Here is a 21,101-nt window from a genome sequence, read left to right as displayed (position 1 = left end):
CCATCTGACTTGGTTTGGTTTTGACAAAACGCATTTTTCCTGAGAAGAAGAAAAAGGTGGATTTCAGAAAGAATTACAACTTTAATGCATGCTTTGTTAGCTCGAAGATGCCATCTATCGATAAAAAGACATTAGACAAAACACACCCAGCTGTTAACTAAATAATGGATGACTAGATCCTTCCACCTCCTGTAAGAAACAAATGCAGCTATATATTTACCCCATCCGTCTTTAATTAAAAAGTCGTCAACACATTATTTTCTGATATGCATGTGAATACTGTACTGTGTATGTATTAACTAATAAATGAGAACAATTCACCAAATTATCATTTGATGTGTACAGTTGGTAATTTAAAGTTAAGTTAAATTGCAAACTACGTGGCTGAAAATAAATACTGTGCCAATCAATCAATAATGTGCATCAATTAGCTTCAAAATATCTCGATACGGATGCATTTTAATGAATTAAAAGTACAATTTACATTTGTTACAGTTGCTGCCTCTGATGTTACCATGTGCCATATTTATTTTTCTTTTGCGCTCTATCGCTGTCTCGTGTTAGAGTATAGGAAATAGTGCACTGGCGAGTGTACATCGGATGTCCACTCGAAATCAGAGTGCATTGTGGGTATAAATGAGTGAACGAATTTAAGGAATGACGATGAAGCTGTTCACTCAGAATTCATATCCAGAGGTTGTTTTTGGGAAATAGACGTATGAGTGCTGCCAGCATTGCTGCAGAGGTTGAAGGGGTGGGGGGTCAGCCTGTCAGTGCTCAGACCATACGCCGCACACTGCATCAGATTGGTCTGCATGGCTGTCGTCCCAGAAGGAAGCCTCTTCTAAAGATGATGCACAAGAAAGCCCGCAAACAGTTTGCTGAAGACAAGCAGACTAAGGACATGGATTACTGGAACCATGTACTGTGGTCTGATGAGACCAAGATAAACTTATTTGGTTCAGATGGTGTCAAGCGTGTGTGGCGGAAACCAGGTGAGGAGTACAAAGACAAGTGTGTCTTGCCTACAGTCAAGCATGGTGGTGGGAGTGTCATGGTCTGGGGCTGCATGAGTGCTGCCGGCACTGGGGAGCTACAGTTCATTGAGGGAACCATGAATGCCAACATGTACTGTGACATACTGAAGCAGAGCATGATCAGTATGCAGTATTCCAGCATGATAACGACCCCAAACACACCTCCAAGACGACCACTGCCTTGCTAAAGAAGCTGAGGGTGAAGGTGATGGACTGGCCAAGCATTTCTTCAGACCTAAACCCTATTGAGCATCTGTGGGGCATCCTCAAATGGAAGGTGGAGGAGCACAAGGTCTCTAACATCCACCAGCTCCGTAATGTGGTCATGGAGGAGTGGAAGAGGACTCCAGTGGAACCTGTGAAGCTCTGGTGAACTCCATGCCCAAGAGGGTTAAGGCAGTGCTGGAAAATAATGGTGGCCACACAAAATATTGACACTTTGGGCCCAATTTGTACATTTTCACTTAGGGGTGTACTCACTTTTGTTGCCAGCGGTTTAGACATTAATGGCTGTGTGTTGAGTTATTTTGAGGGGACAGCAAATTTACACTGTTACACAAGCTGTACACTCACTACTTTACATTGTAGCAAAGTGTCATTTCTTCAGTGTTGTCACATGAAAAGGTATAATCAAATATTTACAAAAATGTGAGGGGTGTACTCACTTTTGTGAGATACTGTGTATATATATACATATATATATATATATATATATATATATATATATATATATATATATATATATATATATATATATATATATATATATATATAGTGACAGATATATAGGCAATATATCTGCTGATGAGGAAACATCCAACAGTTTTATCATGAGCGCTCTCTCTCTCTGTCTCTCTCTCTATCAAACTTCACAAGCTACTCATGAGATACCAGTGATCCTGTCTCATTATGCTCTCTGGACCTGCCTGATCCATTCTAATGCCCTACTTCTGGTTGGAATTCTCATGAATTGGAAATCAATCACTCACTGCTGCTGATGCTGGCCCCACATGGACAGCCTAAAGATAGTTGAGATTACTGAGGATGGTACCACTTAAAAAACATGAAAATGGCTTTGGACAACAATTCATATAAACAGTTTTGCTATGATGGCTTAGGACTACAATTTTTATGATAGCTTTAGGACTGCATTTGCCGCATACAGTTTTGCACTCAAGTCTCCATCAGTGAACAGTGGAGAAGTTCAACAAAACAGACTTCATGTGAAAACTATAATGAATTTAATGGTTACACAATTGCACTATTTAACCATGTAGTACACAGTTATAGAAGGGATTTATTTATAATTGGACTATCCATTGGCACCCAGACAAGGATAGGTTCCTCTCAAGGTTTCTTACTCATGTCATGGGGTTTTTCCTTGCCACCATCACCTTTGGCTTGCTCATTAGGGATAACTTCATACATTTAAAATTTATATCCTAAATGTATTTATTTCTGTAAAGCTGCTTTGTGACAATGTCCATTGTTAAAAGCACTATACAAATAAAATTTAATTGTAAGCAGTAGACTCAGATCTCATTCCTTTAATTGTAGAATCCATTAGTGGAGCTTATGCTTTCTTAGTGAGGACCTAGTTATGTGGGTGAGAGTTTCTTTAGTCAAACCTTCATTCACTGTCAATTACTGACACCCTCTGGACAATCAGCAGGACTGGAAACATACTGGGTCAAGTATTGATTGCATTTCCAGAAAACGTGAACCGTTGTGATTGTATGACAGAGATATATAGAAAAATAGAAAGAGTAATGGAGAGCAAACTACATTATGATTATATGCATTATGATTGCCTAAATAGATTATGAATGCAATATAAATTGTATCAAAATATATTAGTGTTTTTATTAGACATTTTGCACATAGCATAGGCATGATGTTTTACTTTATTAAATCTTCACAGTAAACAATTCAGTAAAAATATAATAATTTCTTAAATTAAACTGGTAAACTGTGGAAATGGGAAGAAGAGTTTTTAAAACAGGTGTACACACACACACACACACACACACACACACACACACACACACACACACACACACACACACACACATACACCTGTTTTATGGAGTACATTATAAAATGTGAAAATAATTTGGTACTCACCTTGCGGCTTCCATTGGCTGGCTTATAGGTCAGCATGTAGTTGTCGATGTCTGCAATGGGCGGTTGCCATGAGATGAGTGCACTACGGTGGTTGACCTCACTAGCAGTCAGGTTCTGGGGAGCGTCCATGGCTTTAAGGTCACACAAAAGACAATTTATCTTCTTTTGTGCAGTTTTGACTTGTTTAACCAGTCCTGATATAATCGGTACTATTCACTTACAGTGATATTTTGTACAGTACAGTGACATCCTCTGCTGCAGGGAATATGTAGGTGTGGTAGGGGTTGCACAACTACTCATTTTTAATAGTCAATCAGTAATTCATAAAAGTGATTGAGTAATCATCTTTTCCATGATTAAAGCCCAAACTGCTCTAGGACAGTGATTCTCAACACTGGTGGTTCCCCCCCTCGGGTGTTTGAATAGGGGTGCAAATTGTTTTCAAGAAAAAAAACACAGACAGGACATCATTTGGGTACTCTGTGCATTTTATTGCTTTTCAAATAGAATGTGTATGAATGAAAAACCCTTTTTGCTGGTTAGAGGCGGAGCTTAGCCTTCCTTTTACCTAGCAATCAGTGCAGACCAGTGTTGCCAACTTTTCAGACCCCTTTAGTGACTTTTTGGACAAACCTTTACAACTTTCCAAATATCAGCAGTACTGTCCTGCAAGCACGAGGTCTTGCTTCCCCGCTGTACTCACACCTCTCTCTGCGTCTGCTCTGTTCAGTGAGGGGCTGAGAGCCAGAGATTTAACAACGTCATGGATAACGAGACGCGCCCTTCGTCCCAGTGTATATAATTCGTATGTGAATGTTTTTAGAACACAAGACGAATGGAATGCAACATGTTTTACATGTAAAATAGTCCACGTTATTATAGCCTAGTTCTCTTGTTCAAAGTAGTTAAAGTGTTCAGAAACATTTTTGATAATTCATGTTCCATACCTGTCCGTTATATAGTTTTATAAAAGTCATTGTATAATGACTTCGGTTATAAAAGGTTGAGAACCTCTGCTCTAGGACATCATTATTTCTAGGCTGTTTTATGTAGCCAAGAAATTGTCAAGTTGCACTTCAATTAACAGCCATACACAGGTTACAAATTCAATTTCCAGGTTCAATACTTCTTAGGCTACATTGTTAATGACAAAAGTAAATAAACTTGTGCAATATATGTGGAAAATAATTAATCTGTGTATCATATTACACTATTTAAGGACCAATAACAATTCTTAAAATGCACTTCTGTGGAAAACCTAGCGGCTCAGCTGGAATGGTTTATTCTGAATCTGAGAGCGCGCATTGCAACAAGGAAGGTACTGATAGCATAGCATAGTACTCAAAAATGAGTATGAATCTGCCTTTTGGATCTGGCATGCACTTCTGATCTGACTCTAAACTAACTGAGAGGGACTGTATAGTGATGTACAACCAGAATGTGCTCTTGCATGGAGGACACAACAGAGTTGTGCATCAATACCACCAATGTGCATCACTGCCATTAACCAGTATAGTGTTCCATCTACCCCAGTTTGCCCAGCCATAGGGTTATGGTGAGTCATGTGAAAAAGCATTTCTCTGCAGTCACATTTCTCTGGGTCACAGCTTCTCTCATTCTGTTCACTCACTATAAATGACCCTTATTAACTGCAAAGTGGAGAAAGGTCAGTGCTGCTCCAGTCTGCACATTTCTGTTAGTCAATCACTGTAACCTGATCCAGTGCATTCTTAAATTATTACTCTGTGACTGCTCCAGCCACGATGGGATGGAAGAGAGGAGGCGGGGCCTCATCCACTGTATGGGGAGGCTGGCATGAATGTGGATATTTGGTGCTCAGCCATCTGGGCTGCTTTTGCCAGAGCATCAGTTTGGTAGCATGGGATCCATGCTGACATCCGGGGTGAAAGACAGTTGATGAATTGCTCCAGTGGCACCCATTTGAGGACCTTCTTGGTTTGTGCCAGGTTCAGTCTCAGTCAGAATTGGAGGAGTATAGCATTCTCTGTGAGAAGGTCCCCTTGAAAATGTCCAGCTACACCTTGGCATAATCTTGAGGTGTCATCCTGGTGAGGATGCTTAATGATGGGCTCACAAAGGTAGGAAAGGGATAAAATCTGTGACTGGCTTGTTGATGATTCGAGTGAACATTGTTGTTGCTGCTACAGGTAAAGGAGAACCTGATGTTGCTGCTCCTGCATCTGGGATTAGACTATTTGAGTGAGATTCTACTCAGGAACACAGCAGAGTAACATTACAGGGTAATATTGAAAAACAAACAAAAAGAGTCATTTGAAAATTCAATTCACCCTGTACTATATCGAAAACACATTAGTTGATGTTTTACTTAGGGAATTTAATTTCTTTTTGAAAATATAGACTCAGTTGGGGGCAATGGTGGCTTGACCACCACTAGGCTCTGGGCTACTGATCAGAAGGTTGGGGGTTCACGCCCCAGCACTGCCAATCTGCCACTGTTGGGCCCTTGAGTAAGGAGCTTGACCCTCTCTGCTTCAGGGACCCTGTATCATGGCTGACCCTGCGCTCTGACCCAAACCTTCTAACATGCTGGGCTTTGCGGAAAAAAAAAAAAAAAAAAAGAATTTCACTGTGCAGTAATGTATATGTGCCCAATAAAGACTCATTATTATTCATTATTATTTCAAATCTGACTGCAACCCACTCCAAAAATGTTGGGACAGGTGACTGTGTACCACTGTGTAACATCACCTTTTCTTTTAATAACACTTATTAAGCATTTGGGTGCTGAGTGAAGATGCCAGTTGGTTAAGTTCAGCTAGAAAATTTTCCCCCATTCATCTATTATGCATTTCTTCAGCTGCACAACTGTACGGGGCCTTCATTGCCTTATTTGGCATTTCATAATGTGCCACACATTCTCAATCAGTGACAGGTCAGGACTGCAGGCAGGCCATGGTAGCACTTTTTGCTTATGCAACCATGCACTTGTAATCTGGCCATAATGTGGTTTGGTGTTGTCCTGCTCTGGATGGCAGCATATGTTGCTCCAAAAGGTGTACATATCTTTCTGCATTAATGCTGCCCTCACAGGTGTGTAAGTTACCCATGCCATGGGCACTGACACGCCCCCATACCATGACAGATGCTGGCTCTTGGACTTGATGCTGATAACAGCTTGGATGGACCATTTCCTCTTTGGACCTGAGAACACGATGGCTGTTTTGTGTAGAAACTATTTGAAATGTTGACTCGTCGGACCACAAACACGATTCCACTGTGCTACTGTTCATCTCAGATGAGACCGAGCCCAGAGAAGTTGGCAGCACTTCTGGAAAGATTCTGCTTTGTATAGTAAAGCCTAACTTGCATCTGTGGATGCAGCGGCGAATGGAGTTGACTGACAAAGATTTACCAAAGTATTCCCGAGCCCATGTCAGGATATCCATTACAGACTCATGATGGTTTTTAAGACAGTCACTTCTGAGGGATCAGGGATCACACGCATTCGGTTGTTGTTTTTGGCCTTGCCCGTTACGCACCGAGATTTGACCAGATTCCTTGAATCTTTTAATTATAAGATTAAGGGCATTCTTGACCACACAGATGGTGTGTGCTTGATGTGCACAGCAAGAAATGAAGTAAATAATCATGTATTTTGTTTAATTAACTGAGAGATGTTGTCTCTGCAAGAGTGTATGAGCTGCTGCACCACCCCCTGTATGCTGACTCATCATTACTGCTGATGAGGTGCAGTGTTGCTTATGAGTAGTGTCATCAGTGAACTTTATGATGTGGTTGTTGAAGATGTCTGTGAAGACATCAGTCACCTGGTAGGTGCACTTCTTCAGCACATGAGCAGGGACATTGTCAGGGCCAGCAGCTTTACATGGATTTAACCTCAGCAGCAGGAGCAGACTTTACCATTAGGCAATTGCCTTGGGCCCCGAGCTACCAAGGTCCCCCAAAACACTGCTTAAACTTATGTTTAAGAAAGTTTTATGCTAATGCCTGATCCCCCCCATTAAGATACTGTGCATCTGCGGAAATAATTCAGGAAGAAAGTAGCCAACTTGAGCAAACGTCAGTGACATCACATGTGGTGTGCAGACAAAGCAAAAATGAAGGGGAGCTACCCCAGGGATGCTCAAAAATAGGAGAAAGCGGGATGAAAGCAACAAGGTTTTATCAAAGCCTGTGAAGTATTTTAAATGAACAGATTTTTCCTTTGGCATGAAAGCAGTTCTGCAGGTGCTTATGGCTCTAGCATTACAGCCAAAGAACAGCGAGGCAGGGACAGGCAGCAGGGTTCTCTCACTCTCGTTCTCTTTTCTTATTCCTTCCTAAAGCTCTGCTGACCTGCTCCCAAATGAAGCAGTAGGTGAGCTTAATGTCACATGATGATAGTGTGCCATTCAGATTTGGATTCATGCTCAGTGCTACTTCAAATAAATATGTTTAAATATTACCGCAATTTATAAAATGGAAGAATATTTTAATAAGGTGCTGTCCTACTGTACCATACAGTGACTTATCATTTGCTCTGGGTTAGTTGTCATAGTGAAATAGACTTATTTATTAATATAGCCCATATATCAAGATTAATGTCATACTATTGATAAAAATAAAAAGTATTTATTATTATTATTATTATTATTATTATTATTATTATTATTATTATTATTATTATTATTATAGTACTAGTAGTACTTGTAGTAGTAGGCATGGGAGTAGTGGCCTATTTTTGGAGGTTAAAATGATGAGATATGGATTCATGCTAGTGCTAAAATATAAAGTTTCAGTCCTGATTGAGGAGATGTACAGCTGAGTGGTGCAGCTCTCCTACACTGCACCCAGATGATGCCCCCTGACTAGCTAACATGCTGTCTTGTCTTGTTTTATATTCTGTCACACTGTTCTTCTGTTTCTATTTGCCTATTTTACAAATATGACTTGATATCTGTTCAGTTCTACTTCATATAAATATTTTTAAATAGCATTTATGTTTCTGTATTGTGTTATATTTTTATGCTAGTAACTGGTGTTAAAAATTGTTCTCACCATCAATGAGCCGGTGTGTGTTATGGTGGGGCGTGTTGTGGGCCGGGTGTGGTGGGCTGCTCTGTGTGAAGAAAACAAGTCCAGGGCCACTTTTTGGTCCCAGGCCACCCCTGATTATTGCTATTAATGCTAAATAACGCATGCTGAAAATGTAAATATCGATGTTAAAACACTGAAATGAGGGCCCCATTCATATATTTTGCCTAGGGCCCCCAAATCACTAAATCCACCCCTGCTCAGCAGGGTTTTCCCTCATGTCTGCCCTGGTCAAAGACAACACTTGGATGCCAGGGGGAGCTGTTATTCTTTCTGCTTCCTCTGTTTTGGAGGCTTAAAAGTGGGTGTAGAAGTCATTTAACGTGTCTGGGAGGGAGGCATCATTGGTGCGGACAGGGTGATTCCTCCACCTCTAGAGATTGTTTGAATCCCTTGCACATGTGTTGTGGGTTATTGATGGTGTTAGTGTCTATTTTGTCTCTTTCAACAGCAGTTGATATGCAGGAATTAACAGCACTGAGGTGTGATCTGAAAGTCTGAGATAGGGCAGTGGATGGCCTTATATCCTCCTCTTCATGTTCATGTAAACATAATCCAGTGTGTTTACTCCTCTAGTTGGAACATAAACATGTTGTTGAATCATATAGTTCCTTGTGTAAGCTCAGGTGCAAGCTGTCCCATGAATGGTATGTATTCATTACTAAATACTACCTTCTAGACAGCAGCAAGTGCAAGTGCCCACCTACACAACATGCAGCCTTTTAAGCACAACCTTGGTCTGCTTCTCTTTGGGGGCTCATAAACTTATAATCAAAGACATACTATGTATATATTCATATCACAGTATAATCCACAACCATTTTGTTCTGTCTACGAAGCATCTCAAAAAGGTATATATCTGCTGAGTACATTAATATTCATACCCACAGCCTTTAATCTTCATAACTATTAAAGCAGTACAGTAATTGAAATGCTGAAGACAGGCAACATACCTCCAGAGGGAAGCATGAATTCAGCTTTATGTTTTCATTTCAATTATATGATTAACTCTCATATGCCATAAATGCCAAAATGACATATTTCAAAATCCCCTCTAGGACAGTACATATATTACAGAACATCACTGGGATGTTTATTCTGCTCTTTTTCAGCGATGAGGTATTATTACAACTTATCAGAGCAGGACAGCAGTTAAATCCACTGTGCTTTGAGTGTATATTTTTTCCTAACTTAAGCTGGCATTAATAAAAATATCAAAAATCTGTCTGAAGTCAAATGAACCCAGCAAACCCTGTCAGGCGATTGTACGTTAAAATTCACTAAGCCTGTGACACTTTTACATGCAAATTAATTTCCTCTAATCCATGAGGCCTAATGAACAGCTTATGGGAGGGCTGCTTGATTGAGATTGAGTTTGAATGTGCCTGACTGCATTTGCTCATTTCTAAGCAGCCATATTGGATTTTTTTTTCTTTTTTTTTTTTTTTAATGCCTTGACTCATTTTCTCCTCATCTTGCCCACGGGGAAAACATCCCTGCTGACAATTAAGCCTTTCTTGTTTGTCAAGGTCCCCTCACAATGTACTGTATGTTTCAAATATGTCACACAAGTGGCTTCTTGCAGCACAAGTCAAGGGCTGTGTTGTGGGGTGTGATTGTCCTAGCCCTAACTCCTAGCCCTAAAGTAACAGGGTGGAATTTGTTTTCTCAGGTGTCATTTTTCCAATCTTCATCTGTACTTTTTTGGTTAGCCTATTCCCGCTTCCAGTTCTTTGCTGACAAGTGTGGAACCCAATGTTCTTCTGCTGTTTGACATGTTGTGCATTCTGAGATGCAATCCTGCTCACCATGGTTTTAAAGAATGCTTATTTGAGTTACTGTAGCCTTCTTGCCGGTACAAACCAGTCTGGTCAGAGGAAAAGGAATTTAATGAATGTGTGCTCCTCCAGTGCACTCCACTCACTCCCTCCATCATTGTTCAAAATGTTCAGAGTTTAAATACTGACACTGCCAATTTACTACTCACAAAGCATTATGGGTGATAGTATTGCATGTAGTATTGCATCGTTTATAGTTCTTGGGACCTTCTCCAAATAGTACACACAATGTGAATACATGCTACATACAGTACATGAGGTTGCAGACATTGATATTGAAGTTGGCGATTTCAAATATTTTCATTCTCATCAGAAATAACACCAAGCACATCTTTAAACAGAACACATTCAAGTATCATGACTTGGATACATGTGATTGAGTAACTGACACAGGACTCACGAGTGATGAAGCTGGTGATCACGGTGCCGCTGGTCAAAGGGCCCTTGGTGGCATAGAGAGCAATGGAGTAGGGAGTGCTGGGGAGAAGTTGACTCAGCTGATGTTCCTGCTTGTTCCCTTCCACTAGAAATGTGTCTGCTGTCACTAGTTAGAAGGAAAAGGTACACTTCAACACCTCATTTGTCAAAGATAATGGCCATCTGTAGTTTGGTGTAAATAATTTTTTACCATTTCCACTTTTAATGCAAATATTTTGAACCCTGACTATTATAGTATACTGTTAAATACTGTAAATTAAACATAAATATTTTGTTAACTATTTATTCATCATCAGAAATTGCTTTATTCTAGTCAGAGTCACCATGAATCCTGAGCTTATCCCAGAAAAACTGGGTGCAAGGCTGGATGAGAAAACACCCTGGATGGGATGCCGTCATTGAGCACCACGTAAACTCACATTCACAAACTCATTCACACCTAGGTGAAATGTGGAGTTACCAATCCACCTACTGACATTGTGAGGTGGGAGGAAACCCCTAAGAAACCCACAAAGACATGGGGAAAACATGCAGAGAAATGCGGGGCTACAAATGTAACCCTCTTCCCTGAGAAGGGAACTCCACGTTGCATTAGCATAACGCTATGGGAAGCGCCCTCACGTGCAATCAGCATCTGAAGCTTGAGTAACATCATGACTATTTAAAGGCCTGCCGTGATCAGATGATGTGGCAATTAAGCACATCGGGTAATATATATGTGGCGCCCGTGAACCGTACCGTCAGCCTCTATTATGTGGAGCAAAGATGCAATTCTCAGGCATGACCCAGTATGACAAAGCTTTGCAACATCTCGTTCATTTCTCAGGGAACAGGGTTACTTGCGTAACCCAGACGTTCCCTTTCAAAGGGAACTCCACGTTACGTTAGAACAATATATAGGAACAATAATACTCACTCCGTCATACTGAGGGTATGACCTGTTCCAAAAAACCCAAGCCCGAGGGTCACTGCAAGACACTTGAGCCCAGGCGGAATGAATATCTGGGCTGTAATATTGAATGAATGTGTGTGGCATAGACCACCCTGAAGCAGCACACACATCCTGTAAGGATACCACTTTGGACAAAGCCTTTGAGGAGGTGATGCCCTAGTGGAATGAGCCCTTATGCCTAGAGCCGTAGTGAGACCGTGCGTCTCATAAACGATAGAGATTGCTTCCACTATCCAATTAGAGATGCGCTGCTTTGACACAGCATCACCTCTACTGTCACCGCCAAAGCAGACCAACAGCTACTCTGACTTATGCCACTGGCCGGAGCGGTGGACGTAATTACAGAGAGCCCTTACTGGACACAGCATGTGCATTCTCTCTTGTTCTGGTGTGAGGAACGGAGGATGGCAGAAAGCCTGCAACACCACAGGCTGGGCAGCAGATGTAGGCACTTTCAGGAAGGCCTTGGCTAATCCAGGGGTAAAGTCAAGGCAGGAAGGGGCACCAGAGAGAGTTTGTAGATCTCCTACTCGGTTGAGAGATGTCAGGGCCAGCAGAAGAGCTACCTTTAGAGTCAGAAGCTTTTCAGGGGCTGACTCTAAGGGCTCAAATGGGGCCCCTGATAGACCTTCCAGGACCACAGAAAGGTCCCAGGAAGGTATGCGGGGCCTGCATATGGGTCTCAGCCACCTGACACCACGTATAAAGCTCGAAGTTATAGGATGTTGCCCCACAGAAGCTCCATCAATAAGGGTGTGGCTGGCTGAAATGGTGGCCACATAAACCCTAATTGTAGAAGGAGCCAACCCCACCGAGAAACGTCCTTGTAAGAATGCCAGGACTGTAGCTATTGTGCAGTTCACTGGGTCTAGCTGACCTTCCTCACACCACAAGACAAAAAGTCGCCACTTAAGAGCATACGATTTTCTCGTGGATGGTGCTCTAACGTTCAACCTGATCTCTACAACCTAGGTTGTGAGACCAGAATCTATGAGCTGGTGCCCCTCGGCGGCCAGACCCACAGTTTCCATAGTTCAGGCCAAGGGTGATAAATCAGCCCCTCCGGCTTGAGACAGTAGATCCCTGCAGATGGGAATCTCCCAAGGAGTGTCGTCTAGCCGGGATATTATCTCTGAGAACCATATTCGAGCTGGCCAATAAGGTGCTATTAGCACCAGACGTAGACGGACTCTCGCTAGAATTTGTGGGAGCAAAGTGATAGGGGGAAAAGCATACAGATGCGACCTCGGCCTCATGTGCACCATATCACTGCGCTAACCTTGGACTCTGCTCTGTGCTGACTACTGTGGTGAGCACACCTCTGAACCAGGGGGTCGAGCTCTGAACTGGACCCAGTAACCCTTTTATATGGTAGACCAAACTCATGGAGACACATTTGGCAGTAGTTTCCACACTGCCAGGTGGTCTTTTTGTGATGTTAACTTTTCCACATTCTATTGGAGGGAAAGCATCAGATTTTCATTGCCCTGTAACAGCTCACTGACCAGAGAACACTGAAAACTTGGGACACCCTTGGCTGGGGGAGGCGCTACAGTAGTACTGGGGGCTAACTGCCCTAACAACCTCATGTCCTAAGATATGTTCCTCCATAGCCCCTCAGGACCGCTCCTCCTTTGTCTACTTGGCCTTTATGACCATTCTCAGATCAGGCCTAGTAGCAGGCCGTGACTGTGGTCCCCTGGCTCTCTGTGGAGGGAGGCGGACCAGCACACTCGCCTTCTGTACCTCCCTTGCATTAGCGCTGGCCTGGGCTACACTCGTGGATGCCCGGGTGAACTCGACACAACAGGGAAGGAACTGGCTGAATACCACTGTATGTTGAGTTCACACAGCAGGTCTGCTTGGTAGGCCTGCAACACTGCTATTGTCTGCAGTGACCCACAAGTAAGACCCACTACTGCATAGGCCTTGCCCACCAATGCTGCGGTGGCTTTCCATGGCTTGGATGGCAAAGCTGGCCTCCCTAAATTACCTGCCATCAATGGATTGAGGTAGCTATCGGCATAGCTAAATAGCTGTGCTGTGCCATTGAAATAATCCGATATAGTGGGGTTATAACTATGGCTTATGAAGGGTTTTCCCCCTAGAAGCGTGATATTTTGTCATGCACTTTTGGAAAAAAAGGTGAGTTTTCTGCAGTGTGAGGGAGATTTATTTTCTCTGGGGAGAAAAAAGCTCATTCAGCCTTAGTAATCACTTCAAGCAGCTGTTTATATGCTTGAGAGCTGCTCTCAGTTTTTAGCACACCCTTGTGGCTCCTCTGAGTCAGAGACGAATTATTATTATTATTATTATTATTATTATTATTATTATTATTATTATTATTATTATTATTATTTTAATTATTATATATTTTTTTGGCTTTCCATAGCAGAAGGAGTCGGGACGCGCTCCAAAATCCAGTGGAGAGCCAGATCCAGAAGACAGAGCAAGAGATCGAGCAGCGCTCATCTCCGGCTCCTCTTCCAGATCCATACGATATCCCCAAGACTTGAGCCAGCTGGCTGCTTCTGCAGCGGCCCTCCCAGATCCGGGAGGCTCTGAAACCCAACTCCCTTCAGCTGAGAAGAGAGTGAGCCATGTGCGTAGCAGCCTAATTGTTAGGCCTTCACAATGCGCACAGTCAGACTTCACACAGAAAGTTTTATTTCTACCTACCTTGGCTGCGGGTGAGGGTGAGTACATAGTTATCCACATTAGAGAGTGGAGGAGTCCAGCGTAACAACGCTCCCTGTGGAGTGACGTTCAGGGCCATCAGTTCCAATGGCATGTCCATGGCTGCAGGTGGAAAAGAAGTAGTTTATTGTTGTTTATGAATGAGAGTTTTGCTCATTGTTTTTTTCATGTGCACAGGATTTTATGAGATGGTTAAATATAGCACATCTCTCCAGCTTGAAACTAATTTGTTTTGATTAACATCCTGGGGAAGATCACAATTTTCTAAATGAGCAGAGTTTGTGGGAGAAATTATAAAGTCTAATGTGCCTGTTCCACACACCTTTATGCATATAAATAATAAGATTTTCAAGCCTGGCTTTGTGTTGTAACAATGTCAAACAGTGTTGTATTTGCAATAAATTCTGATGCTATATGTTGCTGGAATGTCAATTAAATTCAAAGTTTTACTTTCAACAATAGGGAATACAGATGTACAGAAATCCTGATTAATTCTAGATCCCCAATAAGCCAGCCAAGGGTGTCACTGGGAAAGAGAAATTTTACCACATGACTGATGGGAGTTATATGCAACTACATTTACAGCATTTGGCAGATGGCCTTATACACATTGACTTATACTTCTCATTTATACAACTGAGTAGTGCTGGGATTTGAACTCACAACCTTCTGATCAGGAGTCCAAGGTCTTAAACACTGAGCTACCACTTCCAGTGAGTAACAGTCAATTTCACTCTGGATTATGTCAAGAGGAATCCGACACATCCTAGGACTCACTGGAAAGTGCCACTCACCCCACTGGGAGGGGCAAAATTAACCTAATAGAATCAGAAGAAAGCACATGGCAATGCCCATGTAGTCATTCCCATAAAGAGGGGACATTTCTCGTAGAGTGGCATGTCATGGTAGGGGCTGGAGGTCCAGTACATCTATAGCTGATAAGGTCCAGACCCAAGTGCTTAGATAAGTGTGCTTTCCATGCCTTTGTTTCGTGGCTGATGAACAGTTGGTCTGAGAATCGGATAGTCACTGGCCAGTCTAAATAGTACTGCAACAATTAACGGTCTGTAGGCCATCCTTCATGAAATGGTCAATTGATTGCCTTACAAAATTGGGTGAAAAAACTTCGCTCAGATATCCTAGATCCAGCCATAAGGTGACAGAGTCCTCTGGCCTCCAACACAAGCAAGGCAATCGTCAGACTACGTAGTTCTCCCACTCTTTTTGCTGAAGTGATCACTAGAAGTTTCAGTCGCCCATCAATAGTTTGGAATCTTGCATGGGCTTGCATAGTCGGGGGGAAGGGATGTAAGGGACTTCAATGCAAGGGCTGGGCTCTTAGAGTATCATTGTCAGCCATGGTGCTGTGATTTATGGCACATTCATGAATAATTCATCTGATTCAGTTGACCAAACCTACATGGACAGGTTAACTGGCTGGAGGTGCCAAATTTCTCTGTCCATTAGGCCAGATCCGATGAGATTTGGCAATCATGGTGTTTATTGTTGTACAGTATCAATAATCTTCTAAGCAATACTATTTCCACAATACAATATTTATGACCACTAAGTGAATATACCTGTAAAGACACTGGTGATGATGACCTTGCTCTCCTGGCTTCCACGCACAGTGTTTAACTTGATCTCATATTCTGTTGCAGGATGGAGTCTGGTCAGAGTATAGTTTGTCGCATCCTTGTCAATCACCACACTGTCCACTTGACCTGTAATAAAAAATAAAAATACAAATGAAAAACATTCCATAATGTCTTTACACCTTGAAATGGGTTTCTATACTAAAATGCAGTGGGAGTGTAAATGATCATACCTCTAGTAGACTGGTAGGACATTTTGTAGTAATCAAAGTGAGCAAGCGGCTGAGCCCATGATACGGTTACTGAATCCTCAGAGATGTATGATACCATAATATCTCTGGGAGGGTCCATACCTAAAACAGAGATAGCTGATCAGTGTTAAGTAAAGATAACTGTGAGAACTTTTAAACTAGTATATTAAAAGTTTTACAAGTACTAAAACTAGTATTTAAAAGGATTTATGACTGAACTTATGCTTACATAATAATATGAAATATATATATATATATATATATATATATATATATATATATATATATATATATATATATATATATATATATATATATATATATATATATATTAATCTTTTTATTGAAATATCGAGCTCTACAAACTCATTGGAAATATGAACTACATTCTATAATATGTTATAAACATGTTAAGGGTCACACCTCATCATAATACCCTGTGGATAATTTTTCTAATGTCATATTTTTTATGGCTTAGGCAGAATTATGAAGAAAATTTAATAGGTATTAATATTCAGTAAAACAATGAACATTTACAGTGAAAAAAAAAATCTTTCAATCCAAACATACATTTTGAAGGTGTATAATGCACCATTGCTTGTTCAAGATGTTTAACAAGCTGCTGCACCTACTGCAAATAAATAAATAAATAAATAAATAAATAAATAAATAAAATCAGAAACTTAATGCCGAATAGTGGCATTTACAGTATGGCTCAATAGGTTTCTAAGCAATTAGGGAATTAATTACAGCACTCTTTATTTGAGTACTGTTCATGCAAGCACAAAAAATGACAAACACATTTTGTAAACAGGTGACATGTTGGGTATAGATTCTACAACTCTCTGGAATTGTACTGGGGAATTGAAAAAAAAACAACATCCTTCCATAAGACATTCCCTCAACTGACGTTTTGATGATTATGGTGCAGAGCGCTGTCCAAAATCACCCATTCACATTATTAACATTCACATTATTTTCATACATCAAAACATCCAGTGAGCCCTTCGGTGGCGCTGTCATTCTGGAAGACCAGTATCATCAGGGTAGAAATGTTTCATTATAGGATAAAGATGATCAGTCAGAAGAAGTGACTCTTCCCCTCTAAGGGGACAAGTAGACCAACACCATGGCAAAAAAATGACTTTGGAACAGAGTGACAAATTTTCCTTTAATTTGTCACCCATCTGTGAGTGCATATCAGTAATATATGGTCAGGTTCTGTGTCGCTTTTAAAATTATGATGGTGATATACAAGGCATAACACGGCTTGGGTCATTATTACTTATCTGCTTTATTAATTCCTTACACCCCAAATCGCAGCCTGCGCTTCTCACAGTGTAATCTGTTAACTATTCCACAAACACACTTAAAATCTATGGGTGACAGGGCTTTTTCTGTCTCTGCTCCTTCGCTTTGGAACGCTCTTCCTATCAAACTTAGGGAATCTCAGACCTTTGGCATTTTTAAAGCTCAAGACATACCTTTTTAAACTTGCATTTGACTGTTGAGGTGCACTTTTATTATTATTATTATTATTATTATTATTATTATTAACTTTGATCTTTTTTTTCTGTGTACTGCTTATTTTGTGTACAGCGCTATGAGAAGCTGCTTTTAAAGGCGCTATATAAAATAAAGTCTATTATTTTTATTATTATTGCATATACTGTACACATTGCATTTGCAGGGAATCACTTCTGATTCATTTCCTTCTTCAATGAACTCTTACTGGCACCAAAGCAAAGGTTGGCAGGCAGTGATTTGGAAAATATTTACAATATATGGAGCATAAGTTCAGTGCTCTTTCAGAAAGCTGCAGATACAGTAATGTATTCAATTCTAAAACTAGAAATTGCAAATAATAAGCAGTCTCATTCTGGCATAAAATGTATGTAAAACATAAATAAAATGTATTATTCATGTATGCATATCTTAAATCATTATACATTCAAAAGAGCAAAGTATCTTAAGATCTAAAAGGTGGAACATAACATTTTAGAAAGCTGTAAATTCAACACCTTTATGGATTTTAAACTTAACTGCCAGAATTTCTCAATACATGTTATGTGGTAGGAACAATGTGTGGCCAAACAACACACACACACACACACACACACACACACACACACACACACACACACACACACACACACACACACACACACGCACACAGTCCTGATAATAAGCCAGATATTCTCTGCTGTAAACAATCAACCACAAAACACTCTGCTGCAATTGCCATCCCTCTTGTGAAGACTGTGTTGTGTAAAGATCTGGCTAATATGAAGACCAGCCCATATATTTGTCCACTGAGCTGAGAGACACACCCCTAAGCAATGCTACCACCCCGTTTCATTTTATTCTGTATTCAAAATATCTCCAAAGATATTCAAAGAAGGCACAAAGTCTGTTTTCTCTATATTATCACTGCAAGTCCTGGTTCTCACTGAAACATTGCAAAAATAATTTTGATGCATTCTTCTTAGTCTCTCATTTTAATCTCATGTAGCATTTGTTAATGAAGCAATGAGTTAAGTTTGTTGTGTTAGAACAGTGCCAACAGTAACATCTGCAGCGAACCAAAATCGGGATTGGAAAACCTTGTATTAGATAATATCACTGACTGGATGATATTTGTATAGGAGGCCATATTGCACTTTGCTCTTATTTGTTATGGATCAAATAATTCAGCTAGTTATATTTTTAGGTTTATTCTGTTTATTCTGCAGCAAACCTCGTCATTGTTATTGTTATTTATACAATTAGGCCAATGTTTACACCCCTTCATTTGTCTTATGTTTCAAAGTATTTAATATTACAGAGTTTTCTGCTGTGTTTCGCGTGTCTTCCAGCGTTTCTGTCAGAAATGGATTTTCTAAGATGAATATGGTTGCCTCTGTTCAGCTTTGAATATTGACAATTTATGAAAATAAATAAATAAATAAATAAATAAATAAATAAATAAATAAAGCTACTAATTTGTTACACAGAGTAATCAAACTGGACCCCATTATTATTATGAAATAAATCACTAGATTCGGTGTTGCTTGAAGGCTATAGCAGCTGTACCTGTGACAATGGTGCCTGTAACTGGCTCTGAAGCTGTGTCTCCATGCATGGTAACTAGAGTAACAATGTATTTTCTGGAAGGCATGAGGCCTGAAAGGACAGTCCTGGTCTTGGAACCATCCAGAACAACTTCAAACTCCTCACTGGAATCATCTGTAGCGTAGTACAACTTGAAACTATTGGCAGGTGGGGCTGGAGCACTCCAGGCTACAGCCAAGGAGTCAGCTGTGATGTCTGAGAAGTAGAGTTGACTCACAGGACGGAAGCCTGTAACCAAATGATGGATGTTCAATATTATTGGCTCTCTTGAGGAATTAACTTTTCTGTAATCGGTGAATCTTCTCAGGGATGCAGGAAGTTAAGAAAGCAACATGAGGCATGCTGAATGAGACAGTATGCAGGATGGAAGATCTTTTGCCATACACATTAAGTAAATGATGAATTTTTGAAGAAAAAAAAAAATGAAGACCGGTGATGAAATGAGATGAGAACAAAGAGGTGAAAAGTATACTCATCAGACATACCAAACATAGAAATGAACTGAAGCTGAGCTGAGGACTGAGCAGAAGAAAACAGTTTGGCAGATAAACTGACTATCAATGTGTAGGTGCTCAAAAATATGTTAAGAAAAAAACGAAGAAGCAGATGGTAGAAGAATATTACAAATGAATAATTAAAACTGAACGGTCAGGAAAACTGCACTCTTAGACATGAATCATTAATCTCAACGCATATTTCAGTACAAAAGCAATGGTGACTCCATGGTAATTCTTCAATACAAAATGAATACATTTAAAGTTTGTTATACGCTCAATATTAAAATTAAAGTAATTAACTAATTAAAATACGACAAATTAAAAAATTGTACTTAGCATCACATCATAATAATATAAGGCAGAAGAAGCCATAGCCTTTTGTTATGTGTGAATCCTCAGGGCTCCAGATTAAAAATATAACAAATAAATAAATAAATAACTATTCAGTATGTGAAATATCCCAGTGGGTACCTGTAAAGGCATCAATTGTGGCAGCAGCGCTTTGTTGTCTGCCCCTCTGAGCCATGACTGTGATGGTGTACTCAGTACCAGGCTCCAGGCCACTCAGTGTGGTGCTGCTGATATCTCTGGGTACGGTTATTTCAGTGGTCACACCACTAGCTGAGGTGTAGCTCACTCGGTAATACTCAATGGGTCCCTGGACAGAGCCCCAGAGTAAAGTTATGCTGTCTTCTGTGGAGGCTGTGACCATCAGATCCATGGGGATATCCAGACCTGTGTAAAAGGAAAAAAGGAATAACAAAAATGAAGAAGATAAAAGTAGTAGTTAGCATCTGGGGAAATATATGTGATGGCAGGCAGTCAGGCTTAAAATATCATGTCATGATCATGTCATGATCATGTCTACAGAAGGACTTGGGGCTCACTCCTAAAATCTTGAAAAAATCATCACTCTCCCTCTACTTTTAGTGATTGGAAATATGGATGGATGAATGTTAAATACCTCCAGTCTACTGATCTACACTGATAGCTGGTTACCTGTCCTGGCATTCATTGTGGCTGGGTTGCTTTGGTTAGTACCCAGAATGGCCGATATCCCAATGCCGTATTCAGTGCCTGGTTGCAGATCTAAAAAGAGAAAGCATTCGTGATTTGTTCACAGGTTAGGAAAGGTATTATGGAAAACAAAAACTTTTTTGTGAGTATAATAATAATTAATAATTTGGAAGGATAATAATAATTAAAAAAATATATTATTATCCTTATCTCGACTGTTATCTGCTGTTACTGTGGCCAAACAACGCTAGCTTTGATTCATCTGTCCAGAGCACATTATTCAAAAATGCCTGGTCTTTGACTATATGCTCATTAGCAAACTGTAGTCTTGCTCTAATGTACTTTTTAGAGAGCACACCTCCCATGCAGGTCAAACTTGTGCAATCTCGTGCTGATTGCAAAAGTATGTATTTTGACACCAACAGTTTTGAGTCCCTTTGTGACATCATTTCGCACCAGACGGTCTGC

At 40.5% G+C, this 21,101-nt stretch overlaps 1 protein-coding gene across 1 annotated transcript in view; it reads right to left on the bottom strand.

Moving 5' to 3' along the window:
* Positions 1-21,101, bottom strand: part of tnr (tenascin R (restrictin, janusin)) — a 69,020-nt gene that overhangs the window by 7,451 nt on the left and 40,468 nt on the right. Inside the window, exons 8-15 of the mRNA XM_047156613.2 lie at positions 20,616-20,705; positions 20,088-20,351; positions 19,081-19,347; positions 15,991-16,110; positions 15,743-15,886; positions 14,145-14,264; positions 10,476-10,619; positions 3,162-3,292 (exon numbers count right to left, since the gene is read on the bottom strand). Coding sequence (XP_047012569.1) covers positions 3,162-3,292; positions 10,476-10,619; positions 14,145-14,264; positions 15,743-15,886; positions 15,991-16,110; positions 19,081-19,347; positions 20,088-20,351; positions 20,616-20,705 — 1,280 coding nt within the window. The remainder of the gene's footprint in view (positions 1-3,161; positions 3,293-10,475; positions 10,620-14,144; positions 14,265-15,742; positions 15,887-15,990; positions 16,111-19,080; positions 19,348-20,087; positions 20,352-20,615; positions 20,706-21,101) is intronic.

Source organism: Ictalurus punctatus, chromosome 7, assembly GCF_001660625.3.
Source record: "Ictalurus punctatus breed USDA103 chromosome 7, Coco_2.0, whole genome shotgun sequence".
NCBI lineage: Eukaryota > Metazoa > Chordata > Actinopteri > Siluriformes > Ictaluridae > Ictalurus > Ictalurus punctatus.
This window is presented reverse-complemented; position numbering and strand designations above follow the sequence as displayed.